Source organism: Ursus arctos, unplaced genomic scaffold (assembly GCF_023065955.2).
Source record: "Ursus arctos isolate Adak ecotype North America unplaced genomic scaffold, UrsArc2.0 scaffold_14, whole genome shotgun sequence".
Classification (NCBI taxonomy): domain Eukaryota; kingdom Metazoa; phylum Chordata; class Mammalia; order Carnivora; family Ursidae; genus Ursus; species Ursus arctos.
This window is the reverse complement of record NW_026622808.1, coordinates 19,522,192-19,540,196: the sequence shown is the minus strand read 5'-3', so window position 1 is coordinate 19,540,196 and position 18,005 is coordinate 19,522,192. Positions and strand designations below refer to the sequence as shown.

At 54.9% G+C, this 18,005-nt stretch overlaps 1 protein-coding gene across 2 annotated transcripts in view; it reads right to left on the bottom strand.

The window, feature by feature from the left end:
- Window positions 1-18,005, bottom strand: part of CARM1 (coactivator associated arginine methyltransferase 1) — a 40,050-nt gene that overhangs the window by 2,408 nt on the left and 19,637 nt on the right. For both annotated transcript variants that reach the window (XM_026481417.4, XM_026481418.4), the window contains exons 2-12: window positions 13,347-13,472; window positions 11,715-11,821; window positions 10,665-10,769; window positions 8,604-8,714; window positions 7,277-7,454; window positions 5,058-5,148; window positions 4,795-4,876; window positions 1,067-1,152; window positions 795-884; window positions 201-338; window positions 22-111 (exon numbers count right to left, since the gene is read on the bottom strand). In XM_026481417.4, coding sequence (XP_026337202.2) covers window positions 22-111; window positions 201-338; window positions 795-884; window positions 1,067-1,152; window positions 4,795-4,876; window positions 5,058-5,148; window positions 7,277-7,454; window positions 8,604-8,714; window positions 10,665-10,769; window positions 11,715-11,821; window positions 13,347-13,472 — 1,204 coding nt within the window. The remainder of the gene's footprint in view (window positions 1-21; window positions 112-200; window positions 339-794; window positions 885-1,066; window positions 1,153-4,794; window positions 4,877-5,057; window positions 5,149-7,276; window positions 7,455-8,603; window positions 8,715-10,664; window positions 10,770-11,714; window positions 11,822-13,346; window positions 13,473-18,005) is intronic.

Here is an 18,005-nt window from a genome sequence, read left to right as displayed (position 1 = left end):
CAGGCTGCCGGCCCATCGTACCTGAAGAAAGGGTTTTTCAGATCCAGGAGGTTACTGGATTTGGAGCCTGTCTGGTCTACCTGGGCCACAATACTGATGTCATAGCTCTGTCTGCAGAGAGGGCAGGGGAGGGCGGCTGTGAGCTGGCTGGCTGGGGAGACGGACCCCTGCCTCCCCTAGCCCCAGGTGGCAGCTCCCACCTTTTATTGGCAATAAGCAGACATGTCCCTGAGAGCGTGTCTCCGGCCTTGGCGAACAGTGGTGACTGGAACAGGCAGCGGACCTGGTACCAGTGGGTCAGGGGCTCCGTCGGGGCCGTGGACAGCCACACTGTCATTCTGCCAAGCAAGGACAGGCACACGCTTGACCAGGCTGGAATCACCACCCTGTGCACCTTGAGCTCTCCCCAGACATCTCTGATGGGTCCCCTGGGGCCCTGGAGCTGAGACAGGCTGGCTGCCCAGGCGTCCCAGTCACACGCCTATGTACACCCCCCCCCACACACACACCCATACAAGCATAGCCATGAGGGGCCCACTCACCCTGCCCTCTGTGCCAAGAGACAGAGACCAGGTCCCATGAAGGACAGTCACTAGAACAGGATAAATACCCCCTCCCACAACAGTCTCTGGCTCAAAGGGGACCTCTCACTGCTTTTGGGGGGATGGGTTGCCTAGAGGAGTCCTATCCTGTCCTCCCAGCCCCCAGCCAGGCCTGGGGGTCACAACTGCAGGGAAGCCCCTCGGACCGGGGCAGGGAGGAGCACGCAGCCTGCCCTGCGCTCTCGCACTCACATGGAGCCGATGAAGGCGACGTCAAACCAGAAAGCCAGACCGTGAACTAGCCCGGAATGCAGCATGTGGAACTTGAATGGGATTTCTATCCTGGAAGGCAAAGGGCAGTGATTGCTGGGGAAGCCACACAGGGAAAGAGAAGAGGGATGTGGCTGGGTGCAGTGTCCCCGGGCCCCTGCCTGCCTGCCTTGGGGCAGAGGCTGAAGGAGTCCGTGCTGGCCCAAGACCCCAGCAGGAGCCAGGCTCAGGACGAGGGGTATGGGGACTGGTACCTGTGCAAATCTCCTTCTTTGGCTTCTAAGAAGTTCACTGTATACTTGACAGACTTGGCCATCAGGATCCGGATGTCAAATGTGTCCTGGGAGAGACCACAGTGTGACTTGGCTTCCGGCACAGGGGCCAGCTGTGAAGGGGAGAGCTCTGCCTCTCCCTGTCTGGCCACGGCTTTGAGGCCATTTGGCTAAAACCAGTTTGCCATTCTCAGACACGCTGGGGGGAGGAGGAAGTGTTCGCCACCATGGAGAACAATTAGGTGACAGCTCTCAAAATAACCATTCCTACACATGAGAGACTTGGCGGTTCCCCTTCCGGGAGTTCGACCTACACATACATGTGTGCGTATACAAGCTTTCACACGTGATCAGACACACTCTGGCAACCATCTCATTACACCACCAGTGGCCCATCCATAAAAGACAGAAAGAACGAGAGGCTTGTCAAGAACAGATGGGGGAAGGATCTCTGAGATAAACTGCTGAGTTAGAAAGCAAGTTGGAGAACTGTGTGCGGGCGTCCACACCCAGCTATGATGGAGGCTTTATGTCAGACTAGCACTCCTGTGAAGAACTATGTGAGGAAAAAAAAAAAGCCTAGTTTGAAAGTACTAGAGCACCCGCAGCAGCCACATCTTTGGGAGCCAAGATCCCAAAGAGACGTTTCTCCGCCTCTGCCTCTCCCCTTGGGGAAGGCCCTTCGGGCGGCCTCCCTGGACGGGGAAAGCAAAATGGGGGCTCCAGGTCACCAAGGCAGCTAGGAGTCAAGAGATCAAGAAACGAAACAAAAGGAAAACGCAGACATGAGGTGGACGTTGTGCGTGCAGTTTCTGTGGCATGTGCCCACTCCTGAGCTGCACGTGGGGTGGGGTGGGGCGGAGAGGCAAAGAAATCAAGCAGAAAGCCACTTACAAGACACTGAAAAACTAAGGAAAGGTTCAGCTGTGCACTGGGGCTAGGAGGCTGGGACGAGGAGCCCTGTGAAGCACCCACCAGGTTTGCACTGAGACCACGGAAGGCGAGGCCCCGAAGCAGCAGTTCCCCAAATGTGGTCCCTTCCAGAGCACTCTCAAGGTCAAAACTATTTTCATGATAATACTAAGATGTTTTCTGCCTTTTTCTTTGGTTCACTCACCTGTGATAACACAACTGATTGAACACAGAAGCAGAATCCAACTGTCTTCTAGTAAGCCAGACATTAAAGGATTTGCAAATTAAAAATGCCAACTGTGGGGCGCCTGGGTGGCTCACCCGGTTAAGCATCTGCCTTCAGCTCAGGTCATGATCCCTTAGTTCTGGGATCAAGGCCCACATTGGGCTTCCTGCTCAGCAGGGGGCCTGCTTTTCCCTCTCCTCCCCACTCATGCTCTCTCTCGCTATCTCTGTCTCTAATAAATAAAAATCTTAAGAAAAAAAAAAATGCCAACTGGGGTTCTCACTGAAAAGTCTTGGAAAATCGTTTTTTTTCCCTTAAAAATACTATTTATGTTAACATATATGTAATGGGCTTATTTTAAAATAAATATATTTTTTAATTTCTTGGGCTTATTTTTTTTTTTTTTTAAGTATGCTCCACATCCAGCGTGGAGCTCAACGTAGGCCTTGAACTCATGATCCTGAGATTAAGAACCTGAGGTGAGATCGAGAGTCAGACACTCAACTGACTGAACCACCCAGGTGTCCCATCTTGGGCTTAATTTTTAATACCAAGAGATACTGAAACTATATAAATTGCTGAAACACTAACAAAAGCTCTTTGGGATCCTCCATTTTTAAGAATGTAAACGGGTCACCTGAGACCAAAATGCTTAAAAACCACTGCCTTACAGGAAAGCCAAGAAATAGCCCAGCAAAGTCACATCTGAAAAGCAGCCTCTATGTCAAATGCCTGATAGGACCAATGTGATCTATCTATATGGCTAACTGTCTGAAGAAAAACAAATCCTTGGGAGGAAAAGCATCATCCGTAGCCTCCATATTTCATTCTGGCATCCAATAACCACGTACACTACGAGACAGAACCAAAGGGTGAGAACCAAAGACTAAGCGAGGAGACTAAAAACAGAAATACACGTAATACTTACCTACATATTAAAAGTGACCAGAAACTTACAGTATATACGAGGAAAAAAGGTAGAAAAAATGAAGAATTTCAGAGAACTGAAATAAGAAATAAGCAAAATGAGCTCCTAGAACTGAAATTAAGAATTAGAAAATCAGCTTAAAGAGCAAAGAGAAGACTAGAACTGGAAGATGGATCTGTATGAAATACGAAAGTGAAGCAATCAGAGAAAAAAGGATGGAAAATGCAGAAGAGAGTGTAAGAATCATCTGAGACAAAAGGTACTAGGAAGAGAAGGAGAATGGGGCAGAGGTACTGTTTAAAGAGACAATGCCCAAGAGTCTCCCCAAAACTAGTGAAAAACATCAAGTGGGGCAAAACAATATATACCTTATTGAAACAAGACAACAAAACAATTTAAAAGAAATATTCAGAATAAAAATTTTTAAAAGATGATAAATTTATACCCATAAATTTATCCCCATAAAGATGATAAATTTATACCCATAAAGACCAGTAATTACATCAAATGTAAAATGGTCTCAATGTTGTAATTAAAAGACAAAAAAAATGTCGATCTGGTTAAAAAAACAAATCCCAAATACATGCTGCTTACATGAATCAAACCTTAAGTAATAAGGATACAGAGAGGTTGAAAGTAGAAAGATGGAAAAACATCTATTGTACAAAGATTAACCAAAAGAAAGCCAGAGTAGCTGATCAACTATCAGGGAAAAAAAAAAGAAAAGTGGGGGACTTTAGGGCAACTAGAACTATTTGAGAGAAAAAAAGGAACATTTTTTTTTATAATGACAAAAGGATCAAAGAGGAACATACAATAATCCTAAACCTGTATGCACCTAATAACATAGTGCCAAAAAATATAAAGCAAAAAATCAGGAATGGGAAATCTACAATCAGTGATAGGAAAAGCAGAACCTACCCCCCACCCAAAACATTAGTAGATAGACAAGATCTGACCAACATGATTAACTAGCATGACCTAACTGACACTATAACACTGTACTCAATAAGCGATAAATATACATTTTTCTCAAGTGCACACAGAACATTAAGCAAAAGAGATCACGTAAGTGGGCATAAAGCACTCTCAACAAATTTCAAAGGACTGAAATCATACAGTGTATGTTCTCTGATCATAGAGAAGAAAAAGAGTATGTTGATTATGCTATATTTTGAGAGGAAAAAAGGTTATATACGTATGGATGTATTTGTGTGTACATATATATATTTGTATATGTACACTGAGGTATAAAACTTCCAAAAAGATATACAAAAAATACCATTTGCCTATAGGCTCTTCAGTTTTATATATTTTTAAAAATTTTTGAACCATAGGTCTGTATCAGTTCAAAAATCTCAATTAAAATCAATCAAAATCAGTTCACCAAGAATCAATCTAATAGCAGTTTGCATGTACTGCATGCTCACTGTGTATAAAACACTCCACACACATTGCCACACTCTTCCCAACATCCCTATATGGGAGTTCTGTGTAGCAGCCAAAGCAAGAACTCAGTGGGGACAGTGGCTTTCTTAGGGCTGCACAACTTGCACAAGGCCTGACAGGAAAGACCCTCTTATCACCCCAGAGGAGGGCCATACCCAGTGCTAACTTCAATAGTGCCTTGGGTCCCCCACTTACCACCACAGGCTGCCGGAAATACTCGTCCACCGCAGCGCCTCGGAGGGCTGACAGGTCCACTCCATGGAAGGATGGCTGGTACCTGCAGAAAGCCCCCATCCCCCACAGCAAGGTCACCAGCAGCAGGAAAGACAGGTGGAGCAGGCTGCCTTTTCTCCCAGCTGGCCCTCATTCAGCCCAAGTCTTTCAGGTCCTACTGAGGATGAGGAGAAAAAGAGAAGCGGGCTGTCCCTGAGAAGGCAGGACACCCAGGTCACACTCACCAGAAGTTGGCCTTGGTGAACTGCTCCATGTAGAGCTGTTCATCCGTGAAGGGTGCAAGATGGACGTCACCAATGGTGGGGAACATGTTTCCTGGGAGTGGGGGGCAGGGAGGGGTGCTGGTGTCAGGGTGGAACATCCCAAAGGGCCTGGCAGAGCTTCCAAATGGCCCCAGGACCCCCAAGCCTGGGACTTCCCAGCCTCTCTTTCATTCACGTGTGCGTTCGTGCAACACAGAGTTGTACTAAGCACCTTCTTTGCCACCAGCCAAGATGAACACTTGACATGCATTGACTCATTAAACTTGTAAAGCCAGCCAGGGAGGCAGGAAGTCCTGTCCTTCTGTTCCATTACTAGGGCTGGGAGGTGGGAAGGCACCTGCCAAAGCCTCGGGGGCAAGCAAGTGATGCCTGGGGTGCAGCCAGGCCTCCGGGTCCCTGTGCTCAGTCAGCCAGGCAGTGTCTCTCAGGTGCTGTTGTCCACAGACAGAGGCGCGGCCAGGGAAAGTGAAGCAAAGCTCTCTGGAGAAAGCGAAGGTGAGCCCTTGGCTACGCTGTCAGGACCTCAGATGAGGCCAGAGGCTAGGTGGGGGATCTAGCTGAATCCCAAGCTCTGGCAAACAGGGTAGGCCACCTGGCTGCCCTGGTCTGGCACACGGCCTGGAATGGGAAGGGGCGCGAGGGCAGGGTCCTCCCTCTGTGTGATTCAGCGAACGGACTGATGAGGCTGAGCCAGAGGCAGAGAGCGCCAGGACTCAGGAGGCCCCACCCAACTCGGGTAGTCTAGGGCCCCAGGTCACCTGGTCTCCAGATGTGGGCCTCCCTCCCTCCTTCTCTGCAGGAGAGGGGGGCCCTGAGGCAGGAATCTGCCCTCTCTTCCAGCTAGAAGGCTCAGCTAAAGCCACTGGGATGGGGGAGGGGAGATACTCAACTCAGGCTCAGAGGCCACACTCCAGGCCGTCTGGCCAGAAGACTGCTAGCCCCCTAGGGCATCATGGGAAAGTGCCCCTGTTCTGAAGGCACCTCAAGGTATTTGGCTGGGGTGAGGATTCCCTTCAATCCCCCAAAGCGCATCCGGGGACGGGGTGAAGGCACGCGTGCAGGCTGGGGGCAGGATCTTAGGTGGGCCACTGACGGCTGCGTGAGTGTCACGCAGCCACCGCCGGGGCCGGGCTTCCATTGGTGCTGATGTCCGAGGAGGAGCCCCCTCTGCTGGGGCACCACCCGCAGCCGGCTCAGCCCACCTCCGGGACAGAAAGGGAGGAGGGCGGGTCCAGGACAACCCACAGGCAGCCTGGCTTTCCACATGCACACCCGTGACACACGCCACAGCTGTGGGACGTGCTGGCCACGTCCTACCTCCAGGAACGGAGCCTGAGGCCAGTCCCTGCAGCCCAGATCCAGGGAGGCCAGAGGACCAAAGTGGGTGCTTCCCCACGGAACCACCCATCCCCTGGCCCCCATAGGGCCTGCCGCCAGTCCACGAGCTTCGTATGTTCTGCCCTGGGCAGGGTCCTCCTAGGCCACATGCACGCATGTGCACACGCGCACACACATACACACACACACACACACACACACACAATGCTTGTACAGAAATACTCGAGACACATATACAAACCCCGAAGCAAGCCCAGAAATGGGACATGCCAGCAGATGTCCAAGGCCCCCATGCACAGGCCCCCAATGACCCAGGTAAGTAGATCCGAACAGCTAATGACCCAGGTGCACAGAGAGGCAGGCACAGTGAGAGAGGCGGCCACAGAGGGCACACCTTCCCAACACAGACAGTGCTCCCTGATCCTCGAGAACCCCCAGCCCGCCCTCATACACACACGAACTCCCTCCTTCAGCTCCCCGGCTTGGAGGAGCTCAGGGGCCTGTGAAGCTAGCATGAGGGCCAAAGTCCCAGGAATGAAGACAGAAGGCGGACTCCCCGGGAAGGTGCCCACCACAGAACGAACACCTTCTGCACCTACCACAAGCCGCACGCCCAGCTAGACGCTGTCCCCACGACACCAGGGCACAAGACGGCAGAGGCAGCGCCCTGGCCCAGGACCCTTGAAGCTGCAGCCAGCTGAGGCGGGGCGGGGTTCGGGGCTAAAGGCCCAGATGCCCCCGGCCCCCCAGGCTGCCAACACAGGCAAGCAGGGACCAGAACCACGACCGTACCAAGCAAGGCGCGGCCAGGGGCCGCCGCCTGCACCAACAGGGACACTCACCCCCGGGCCTCAGGTACTTCTTGGCATGGAGGTAGCTCTCGAGCATGCGCTCATTGAAGAGCATGTAGCCCATGGGCTCCGAGATGATGATGTCCACCTGCTCAGGGAGCGAGACTTCCTCCACCTTCCCGGGGATGACCACGATGCGCTCAGTGAGGTTGTTACTCTTCACCAAGACCTGTGGGCGGGTGGGGGTTCCAGAGGCGTCACGGGGACCCCTCCACCCAGCTACACCATGGGTCATCACAGACCCCTCCTCTCAGGGGACGGCTTCAACCCACGCACGCCTGCCAGTCCCCTGCCTCCCCTGTTGGCATCCTGGCCACGGCCATTACCAGCCACGGCCCGGCGGGAGCTCACCGCGGCCCCAGCCCTCTCTCCGGGCCTTTCCTCCTGCAGCTCCCCAGTGCCCTGAGGTCACCTCTACCCTTTGAGGACAACTGATGGGAGCAGACACGACAAGCAGGCTTTGCTACAGTCGCCAAAGTTCAACTCGGACGCATCCTCCGACCCAGTGATTCCAGTGCTAAGAACGTGTCCTACAGACGTAACCGCACGCAAGAGGGGACACGTGTGTCGGGGATTCGGTGCAGGAGGGGTTTGTACTGCAAAGACCACCAAGTGGCCCAAAGGTCAACAGCAGCCTAACCGCATCTAAACAAACAACGGTCCCCCCGGGGCAAAGGGATGCCATGCCCTGTAGCCACTCAGAGGGTGAGGAAGCTCTTTCTGTGGGGACGCAGACCGTAGCCGGGCTGTTCGGGGAGAGAGCACCACAGCGTGTGGGGGGCTGTATCGGAGGAGGGCGCGCATGCGCTCGGACCCGGGGCCCTGCAGAGAGCTTCCGCACAGGTCTCTCGGGCTCCCGCGCGGGGGGCCCGGGCAGCAGGGAGCTGGGGGGGGCGACATCTGCAGTTGACCCTTTGTGGCTTTTAGGTTCTGAACGTTGTGAATGAAGGTTTCAGTGCACGAAAAGGAAAAAAAGAAAATGAAACCCTGTTGTTGCCCACATTTCACAAACGTGGGGGGTGGGGCTCAGAGGGAGGCCGCTCACCTGTACAATCCACGCCCTGAACCAGGAGGCTGTCCAGCCCCTGAAGACACCAGACAGGCCCCGACCCCGTCGTGGAGGACACGCCACCTCAGGTCCATCCCCTCCCTCCCTCAACCAGTAGGTTCTGGACACAAGAAACCAAAATAGGGAGGCAGCGTGCCCAGGCCCCCTGGATCCGGGGGTCACGTCCCCCAGCAGGGCTGGCTTCCCCGGGCTGGAACAGGCACAGGGCTCGAGGATGAGGACAGGCTGGGGTCCCTGTGAGCTGCTGACCTCTGCGTGCTGGGCCATGGTGCTGGCCTCCACCGCGTAGATCTTCCTCGCTCCAGCTTGGGCAGCGAAAAATGAGAGGATCCCAGAGCCACAGCCGACATCGAGAACAATCTGGAGTAGGAGGGGCAGTGAAAACAAGGCTCTAGTGAAGTGATGCTGATCGTAAGGGACGTGCCTGTCCGAGGCGCTCACTCCGCCAGAGCCTCCTGCCGAGCGTGCTCTGGGCCCCACGGCCCACTTCCCCGCAACCCAGGCCAGCTGCGCCCAGGGCTGGTTTCTGAGAGCCACCTGGAGCACGTGGGAGCCCCTAGTTTGGATCCGAGGGTGACAGGCTAGGATTCCCGAAGACTGCTAGTATGTTAAGACCATGACACTCTCAGGCCGGATTCAAAAAGGAAGAGTTTGGGCTGTGATCGGTCTACGCAGCACGGTGGACACCAGGCGGTCACGAGCATGCCTGTAGCTTCTCTGGGAATGAGCACTCACCGAGGACACCTCTGAGTCCTGCCGCAGGACTGCTAAGGCTCAGAGCCGACCAGCCAGCCTACACACTGCGCAGGAAGTGGGCGGCCCCTGACCCCTGACCCCAGGCCCCACAGGGCATCCCGGCAACCTGAGAGGAGCGCCCAGGGAAAGCTCCACTTGGCCCAAGCGCAGATCTCTTGACCTGCCGGGCCAAGGGTTGTGACACTCCGCAGAAGCTAAAAGGTGTCCTTCCAGGGCTTCAGCAGCCCTAGCCGGGAGGGAAGGAGCCCAGGGAGGGGGTGCTGTGGGGTCGGTGGCAGGATCTCCGGGCTGCATGCTGACGGCTGCCCAGAGAAGCTGGCCGCAGCTCAGCTGGTGCGGGGAAGCTGCCCACCACCCACTAGGGACGCTGGCCCCATCGTCGAAGAGTCTAGGCTTGCGTGTGGTAGGCCGTCCCAATCCTGGGTTGGACTGCTTGCTTAGGAGCCGAATCAAGAAAGCATTTCAGTGGTGCCATGTGTGAGCTTTTGGGGAGAACCGCTCTGGGGGCAGCAGCAAGCCCAGCGGGGGAGCCCAGTCGGGGCGCTGGGACAGCTGGGGAGAGGGCCTGGCGTGCTTCTCAGAGCTCTGGAGGAACCAGGCAATGGGTCTCCACACCGGGAGAGCTGGGAGGGATGTCGCCAAAGGGGGGTGCGCTTCCCAATTTCCAGTGCTATTGCAACGTGGCTCACACCAGCGCCCAAGAGCAAGGGCAGGACGCTGGGCTGCAGCTCGGGCCCCAGGGCTCGGGCTTGGTGTCTGCGGGGCCGCGACCAAGGTGCCGGAGGAGGGACCACGTGGAGTGCCTCCGGGATATGTGGAGAAAAACACGCTCCCATTTGGTTCAAAAGGGGAAATGAGTCCTAGGCCCACAGAAGAGAAGAGAATAAACTTTCACCTTTGATCATACATACTCTGGACTGCTCTTTTTATTATTATTATTATTATTACTATTATTATTTTAAAGTAAGCTCTAGGCCCAATGTGGGGCTTGAACTCATGACCCTGAGATTGAGAATCACATGTTCTACTGACTGAGCCCGCCAGGCGCCCCTCTTTCTTTTTAATCATGAGTATATACTACTTGGTAATAGTAAAAAGATTTTTAAAGCAACTAGGAAAATAACTAGATAAATTACAATGCAGCCACATACTTACATCCACGTCCCAAGACATAGTATTATGTGGGGAAAAGTATTTTGCAGGAAGAATTTACAGAATAAGATCCTATTTTGTAAATCATTTAATTAGTTAACTAACGCTAAAATGCATACACTGGTAGATGCATGGGGAAAAATCTGGAAAAACCCTTACTGGTGGTAGGGGCGGGTTTGGAGGTAACTGACAGAGGCTTTTTCATGCCTACAGTATACAACCTGGGTTTTTACAAAAAGTAGAGTTTGCTTTTGTAATATGAAAAAACTTAAAGATCAAATCAATGAACAAAGAAAAACGTAACTAGAGCCGAGGACACAGCGCAGAGGCGTGGAGCCCAAGGGAAGGGGGGAGTGGGGCGGGGGATGCGGGGCCCAGCTGGCGGCTGCCAGGCCCGCTCACCTTGTCCTTGAAGTCTGTGTGGTTCTGCAGGATCGCGCGCTGGTAGGTGCCCGTCCGCACATAGTCCTGCATCATGTTCTGCTGCTGGGACAGGTAGCCATAGAACTGGAACAGAGACAGGCCAATGGCACAGGGCACGCGGCAGCACAGACGGCCAAGGCCCCGGCCGGCCCTGCGACAGAGGAGGGCCCACCTGGGGCACGAAACTCCTTCAGGAGGCTGCACCCCCTTTGCCCAGCCGGGTCCCACTGGCAGCTGCCGGCTGCTCCAGGAAAGGGAGCGGGACGCCAGAGGCAGCCCCCAGGAGGGACACCACCACCGTCACCATGGCCAAAGTATGCAGCTGGATGCTGCTCGGACCTGGACGCCACCCAGAAGTCAAAATTTGCCACGGGACGGATTCTGGGATGGGGGGCCGCCTGCCCCATCTTAGGGTCCCCAACGAAGCAGAGTTGTTGATCAAACAGAACCCTAGAACTCAGAGCGCCAGGCAGGTGAGGTGCTGCGGGGTCTCTCTGTAAGACAACAGGCGAGCGGGAGGCAGCGTGGCACCTGGGCCGGGGCACAGGCTTTGGCATCAGGCAGACCTGGCTTCCCATCTTGGCTCTGTTGCATAATAGCTGTGTGACTTGGAGCAAGTCACTTAACCTCTCTGAGCCTCAGTTTTCTCATCTGTAAAATGGGGACAATAATAGTACTTACCTCCTAGGGTTGTTGGGAGGATCAAGTGCCTCTGTACGTGTCAAAGCGCTTAGACCAGTGCCTGACCTGCAGCACGGGTTCGGTATAACCGTGCTATTGTTACTCAGAACGCCCACGGGCCTGAGCTCCACCTGCACTCACATTCTTCCAGCAACCCTCCTAGGCAGGCCCTGGCATCTCCGTTTCACAGATGAGGAAATAGGCCCAGCAAGCGAAGGACACCTGCCCAAGGTTCCGTGGCTAGGGGCAGAGCCGGAACGAGAACCCGGGTGGGCCTGCCCTGTGCTGTACGGCCTCCCAGGGGCCACCCAGTGGCAACAGCCTGGCCAGGGGGTGACGAGTACCCACCTGGAAATACTGCACGGCAGAGGACTCCTCTGTGCGCTCGCTGAACACAGACCGCTCCAGGGTGTGGCCCCGACAGGTTTTCAGGATGTTATAAAAGGAACAGAAATCTAGAAGGGGGAAGCCAGGTCATACATGGGCATCTAGGGGGGCAGTCTAAGTGCACACCCCGACTCTTCTACTTTAAGCACTCGTGTTTGCCAATTTCTTTTTCCCCAAACACTGTGTTGAAATTGAATAAGGACAGCCAAACCCGCCACTCGGTGGCAGGCACAAGAAGGCCGGTGTCCTGCACGCTGGGGCGAGTACACTCTGTGCGGCCGACAGGGACGAGCCTGGCCGAAGGGCAGCATGGCCGAAGCCTTGGGAGGGCGCATACCCGCCAAGCCAAGCTCTAGGCGCGCGGGTCTGCCCCAGCCAGATAACTGCGAGCCACCCCAGAGGCTCACGGCAGGGTCTGTGTGGGATGGATGGGGGGGGGGGCGGGGGCGGAGGCTAAATAACAACATAAAGGTATTTAATAGCCCGGAAGCACACGCTCAGAAAGTGACAAGTGTAAAGTTTGTTATGTGTATTTTAACATAGTGTTCTCAAAGGAGAACAGTATTTCTAAGGCAAGCCTCCGAAAACCGCAAATACGCAGTCTGGGAAGCTGAGGAAGTCTGGGAGGTGCGCAGTGGGGCCGACTGCACAAGAGCGTGAGCGCACGTGAGGCCCCGCGCTCTACACTCAAAAAGGGTTAAAGTGGTACATTTTTGTTACGGGTACTTTACCTCGATTAAAAAAAAAAACTGATAGAATTAAGAGGGAAAAAAGTCTACTCTAAATATTCAGAGTAGAACCAGGCCGGCAGGGTTCAGACCGACACACAGCGCGCACCCCAGCGCCGGTTTTGAAGGCGGACTTGGGTTGTTGATGCTCAGGAAGGAGAGAGCGCCTCTGCGGGGACGTGGTCGGTCACCCGGTCACCCGGCTGCTGTCTCCACACACCCCACCCCGCCTCCTCCTCCGCCGGGGACACCGGGACAGCGGAGGGCGCTCCCGGACGCTGGTGGCGGTGACCAGGCCGAGCCGCTACACCTTCACATGCTCTCCAGCCCCAGGTGCCCCGCCCCCTCCCTGCTGACCCCCACGAGCCACCAGCAGTGGCCTGGAGCTCGACAAGCCCTCCTCAGGAGCTGCGTGCGTCCACCTGGAGCCCGAAACGGCTATGCTAGAACCCTCCCGCGCTTCTCTGCGCGCTCAGAACAGAGCTCCACGCGGCTCAGGATCTTGTCTTGCCCCCCTCCTCTGCTGCTAGGGGGGCCAGGCCCGACACCCCCCCCCACAGGCTCCTCCGTGAGGCCTGGGGTGCAGCCAGGTGGTCAGGATAGGGCTCTAGAAGGAACGGATGTATGAGCTGAGCCCAGAAGGACCCAGAGGATTCGGCAAGGGAAGGACTGGGGCAGTGTTCCAGGTGGCAAGAACGTAGTCTTCCCACGGACATATCTCCGCGTGGGAATCATCTGTGGCGGCTCCCTGGGAGGGAGGGCTGGGCAGCGGGCTCCAGGGCCCCCTCTAGCCATGGCTCACGGCCTAAGAAGCCTGGCTCCCCGCTCTCTGGCCAAGCGCCACCAGCACGGAAGGGTCACGTACCGTTCGGTGTGGCGAACTGGATGAGGACACTGTTGCAGCCCAGGGTGATGATGAAGGACTGCTTGCCCACGCGGCTGCACTCCGTCTCTCGGGACACCGAGCACTTAAACACACACACATCTTCGTCTGCGGGAGGAGAGAGGCGAGCATGAGCCACAGGTCCCAGCGCCGGCCGAGCAAGGCTCCCCATCGGCCAGCTTGGTGCAAGTCGTGTCCCTGCCCCCCCACCTCCCGCTCCGCACGGCCCTGGGCTTCTTCGGGGGTACCCTACAGCCCAACCTGGAAGCACCTGCCACGTGTGCCCTGCCCGCACAGCCAAGGCCGAGGAAGAGGGGATGGCCGAGCAGACAGCAGGGACTCAGAGACAAAGCGTGGCCAGTGGCCAGGAGGGCTGTCCACGGAGCGACCAAGGCTGAGGGTAAGGTGAGGGGTGGCCAGGCGCCGTGTGCCCAAGCAGGACATCCTGGCCCGGGGCCACCCCTGCCAGCACCTTCCCTCACGGAGCACCTCCCGGGGCCCAGGCCTCTGGTCATCCGGTGGCACTGAGATGAGTCCCCGGGCCCCTCTGAGGGAGTCTGGCATTAATTCACCAATTCTGCTCTGTTACATGGGGAATGGTCGGCCCTCACCCCTGAGCGGGGGTGGGTGGGGGTCAAGAAAGAATTCCCCGAGGTGCCTCTGTTTCCTTCACCTGAGCCTTTTCCCTCTTGTATTGATGTGATGCCGTGATTACGAGCGTGGCCACTGGAGCCAGATGGCCTGGGCTCATGCCCCACCTGCACCGCTCACTGTGCGACTTCGGCAGGTCACTTCGCCTCTCTGAGCCTCAGTTTACTCATCTGTCAATGGGGCTAATGGTGGGGCAGGCACAGGGCCTGCCACCATCCACAAGCTGCCACCATCACTATTCCTGCGCCTTCATTCAACAGGTGTGTGCCCCCCACCCACCCAGCCACACGGTGAAACTCAGCAGTACCAGAACAGGACAAACTGATACACCACTGAGGTCCTGGGTGGTGCAGCAGGACAGACAGGGCATCTGTGTCGTATTCTTGGCCAAAATGTTCACCCTGGTCCCCTTGTGATGGCGCCAGATCATGGGGAAGTCGGCAAGACAACCTGCCTGGTCTCCTCAAAGCAGCAATGCCAGGAAAGACAAAAACTGCTGTAACTATTCCAGACTGAGGAAGACTAAAGAGACGTGACCATCAAATGCCAAGGGTGACCCAACTGGAGCCTAATGAAAACCTTTTCACAAGCTCTAGAGGATGATGGGGGGAACGTGAATGTGGGCCACAGGTGTGATAACTTGAAATGACACGGGTGTGACAACAGCATGTGGTTCTGTAGAATAATGCCCTCATTCTTCTAAGAAGTGGGGAAGCACCGAGAGTGAATTCTCGTGATGTCTGCAACGTGCCTTTGAGCTCATCAGATAGATAATGCACACTGTACGTGTAGAGAGTAGCACTAGCGCGAATGTGGCAAAGTGTCCCAGTCCCTCCAGAAGGCCAAAACCATTTTGAATAAGAACAAAGGTACCCCTTAAGTTTATTTTTTTAAAGTAATCTCTACACCCAATGTGGGGCCCAAACTCACAACCCCGACCGAGATCAAGAGTCACATGCTCCACTGACTAAGGCAGCCAGGCGCACCAGACATTCAGTAAGGGTGCCAAGGGCATTCAGTGGGGAGAAAATCATCTTAACAAATGATACATGGACAACTGGATGTTGACATGCAAGAGAATGAAGCTGGACCCCTACCTCACACCATATATAAAGCCTGACTCCACTAGATCAATGACCTAAATACATGAGCTAGAAACTATAAAACTTCTAGAAGGAAACAGAGGGGTAAATCTTCCTGAACTTGGATTTGGCAAAAGATTCCTAGAGGTGACATTAAAAGCAAGAGTATCAAAAGCAAAACTAGACAAACCGAACATCAGAACTGAAAACTTTGTGCATCCAGGACACTATCAAGAAAGTGAAGACTAGGGTGCCTGGGTGGCTCAGTTGGTTGAGCGTCTGCCTTCGGTTCAGGTCAAAATCCCAGGGTCCTGGGATCGAGTCCCAAATCAGCTCCCTGCTCAGCAGGGAGCTCGCTTCTCCCTCTCCCTCTGCTGCTGCTCTCTCTTTCTCTGTCAAAATAAATAAATAAAATCTTTTAAAAAAAAAAGAAAGAAAGAAAGAAAGAAAGAGAGTGAAGACTACCTACAGAATGGAAGAAACCATTTACAAATCATATACCCAGGGCCACCTGGGTGGCTCAGTGGTTGAGCGTCTGCCTTCCGCTCAGGGAGTGATCCTGGATCCCTGGGATCGAGCCCCACATGAGGCTTCTCTGCTGGGAGCCTGCTTCTTCCTCTCCCACTCCCCCTGCTTGTGTTCCCTCTCTCGCTGGCTGTCTCTGTCTCTGTCTCTGTCAAATAAGTAAATAAAATCTTTTAAAAAAAAAATCATATACCTGATACGGATGGTGTCCTGAATATATAAAGAATGCGTTCAGCCAGAAGATAAACACCACAGTTAAAAAATGGGCAAAGGACCTGAACGGACATTTCTCCAAAGAAGATACAGGACTGGCTAACAAGCACGTGAGAAGACGCTCAAACCAGGAGTCATCAGGGACGCACACATCAACCCACCAGCAGACATCACTTCACACCCACCAGGACGGCTATGACTTAAAACAGAGAGGGGAAAATTACAAGTGTTGGCAAGGATGTGGAAAAATTGGAACCCTCACACCCTGTGAGGGACGTGGGAACATGAAATGGTGCAGCCACCGTGGAAAAGAAGCTAGTGGTTCTTCAAAAAGTTAAACATAAAATTGCCATTTGACTCAGCCATCCCACTCTGGGGTATGTACGCAGACGAACCGAGAGAAGGAGTCAAACGAATACCTGTATGCAAATATTCGAAGCAGTACTCTGCACAAGAACCAAAAAGGAGAAACCACTCAGACGTCCGTCGGCTGACGGATGGACACACAGATCCACGCACCGAAGGGCTGGTCGCCCATAAAAAGGAATGAAGTCCGGGCCGCCTGGAGGGCTCAGTCAGAAGAGAGAGAGCAGCTCTCGATCTTGGGGTCGTGGGTCCGAGCCCCACGCTGAGTGCAGCGATTACAAAAAAAAAAAAAAAAAAACAAACCAGCTTAAGAACCACCACCACCAAATGAAATCCGGACGCGGCTGCAGCACAGATGAGGTACGGTGGTGACTGGAAGAAGCCAGACACAAAAGGTCACACGCACGTGGTTCCACCTTATGACCCGTCCAGCACCGGCTAATGCACAGAGGCAGGAAGCAAACTGGTGGCTGTCCGGGGCTGGGAGGAGGGAGAACGGGGAGGGGCCGCTTAATGGATTCAAGGTTTCCTTTTGGGGTGATGCAAATGTTCTGGAACCAGACAGAGGGGGTGGTTACACAATACTGTGACTCCACAAGATGCCACTGAACTGTACGCTTTCAAGTGCTTTGTTTTTATCTCCACAGCAAAGGAACAACGCTCCCGGCGCATGCGCGCAGACGCGAAGGGCCTGTGGGTGTGCCCGGCCCTCCCCGCGCGGTCTGAGCGCCGGACCTGGGCCCTGGCGGGCTCCCGGGGCCACAGCCCTCCGCAGCCCGGGCCCCCCTCCTGGGAGGAAGGCGCAGCCCGCCCCCGCCCCCAGGCCGGAGAGAGGAGCATACTGGCAGGCCACCGCCACAGGCTCGCGACCGCACAGCACCGTTGAGAACCCCCGAGAAGGTGCTCCCGAGCGCTCCCGTAAGTGGGTCCCAGGAAGGGACGCTGGCACGGCGCCCGCACCCACGTCCCTCCTGGGGCAGGAGATAAAGGCAATCTGTCGGCGGCGCCAGGGTGACAGCAAGCCGACCAAGGAGGGCCTCTGTTTCCGAAGCAGCCTGGCAACCCGACCAGTCGCCCGAGGAGCCCCCTGCAACCCGGCGCCGGGCAGGCAACCACGAAGACCTGTGGCCAAGGGAAGCTTGGCTGCGTCCAGGGAAGCCGGGCCGAGGGTGACCTGACCTGTCCCATCGTGGCAGAGGCAACACGGCCCTGGAGCCTGCCTCTTGGGAGAGTCATGGCCATGCCACCCCGCAGACCAGTCCCCAGCACACAGGAAGGGCTCGATAAATATTTGACAAATCAAAAAAAAAAAAAAAAAAAAAAAGCTAGACCATATTCTTCTGTGTATTTAAAAGACTCAGAAATCCAAGCTCTTGGAAGGCCCTGCATGACCCATACCCCTCATTCATCAGCCCTCCAGCCCCACAGTGCCAGCTCACAAGCCTTTCCCCTTCTCCTGCTCTGCCTCTGCCCTCTCACCAGGACGGGCCCTTGGGACAGCGGTGGGGCGGCACTCTGTCTATCCCTGCCAGAGGACAGCACATGGGGCTCCCACTCACTCACTGCCCAGGGTCGCCCCAGCCCGGATGGGGCAGAGCTAACATGCACCCCGTCCCCTGGTCAGCTCCCCGGGATGGGGGGTGGTCCTGGGAGAGAGCTTCTCCTCCCAGGAAAGAGGTCTGGCGCCTGGCCCCAGCAGTGGCGATTAGGTACCCACCCCTCCACACACACACACACACACACACACACACACACACACGGGGTGCCTCTGTCCGCCAGGAAATCTCCTAGTAGACGCAAAGGC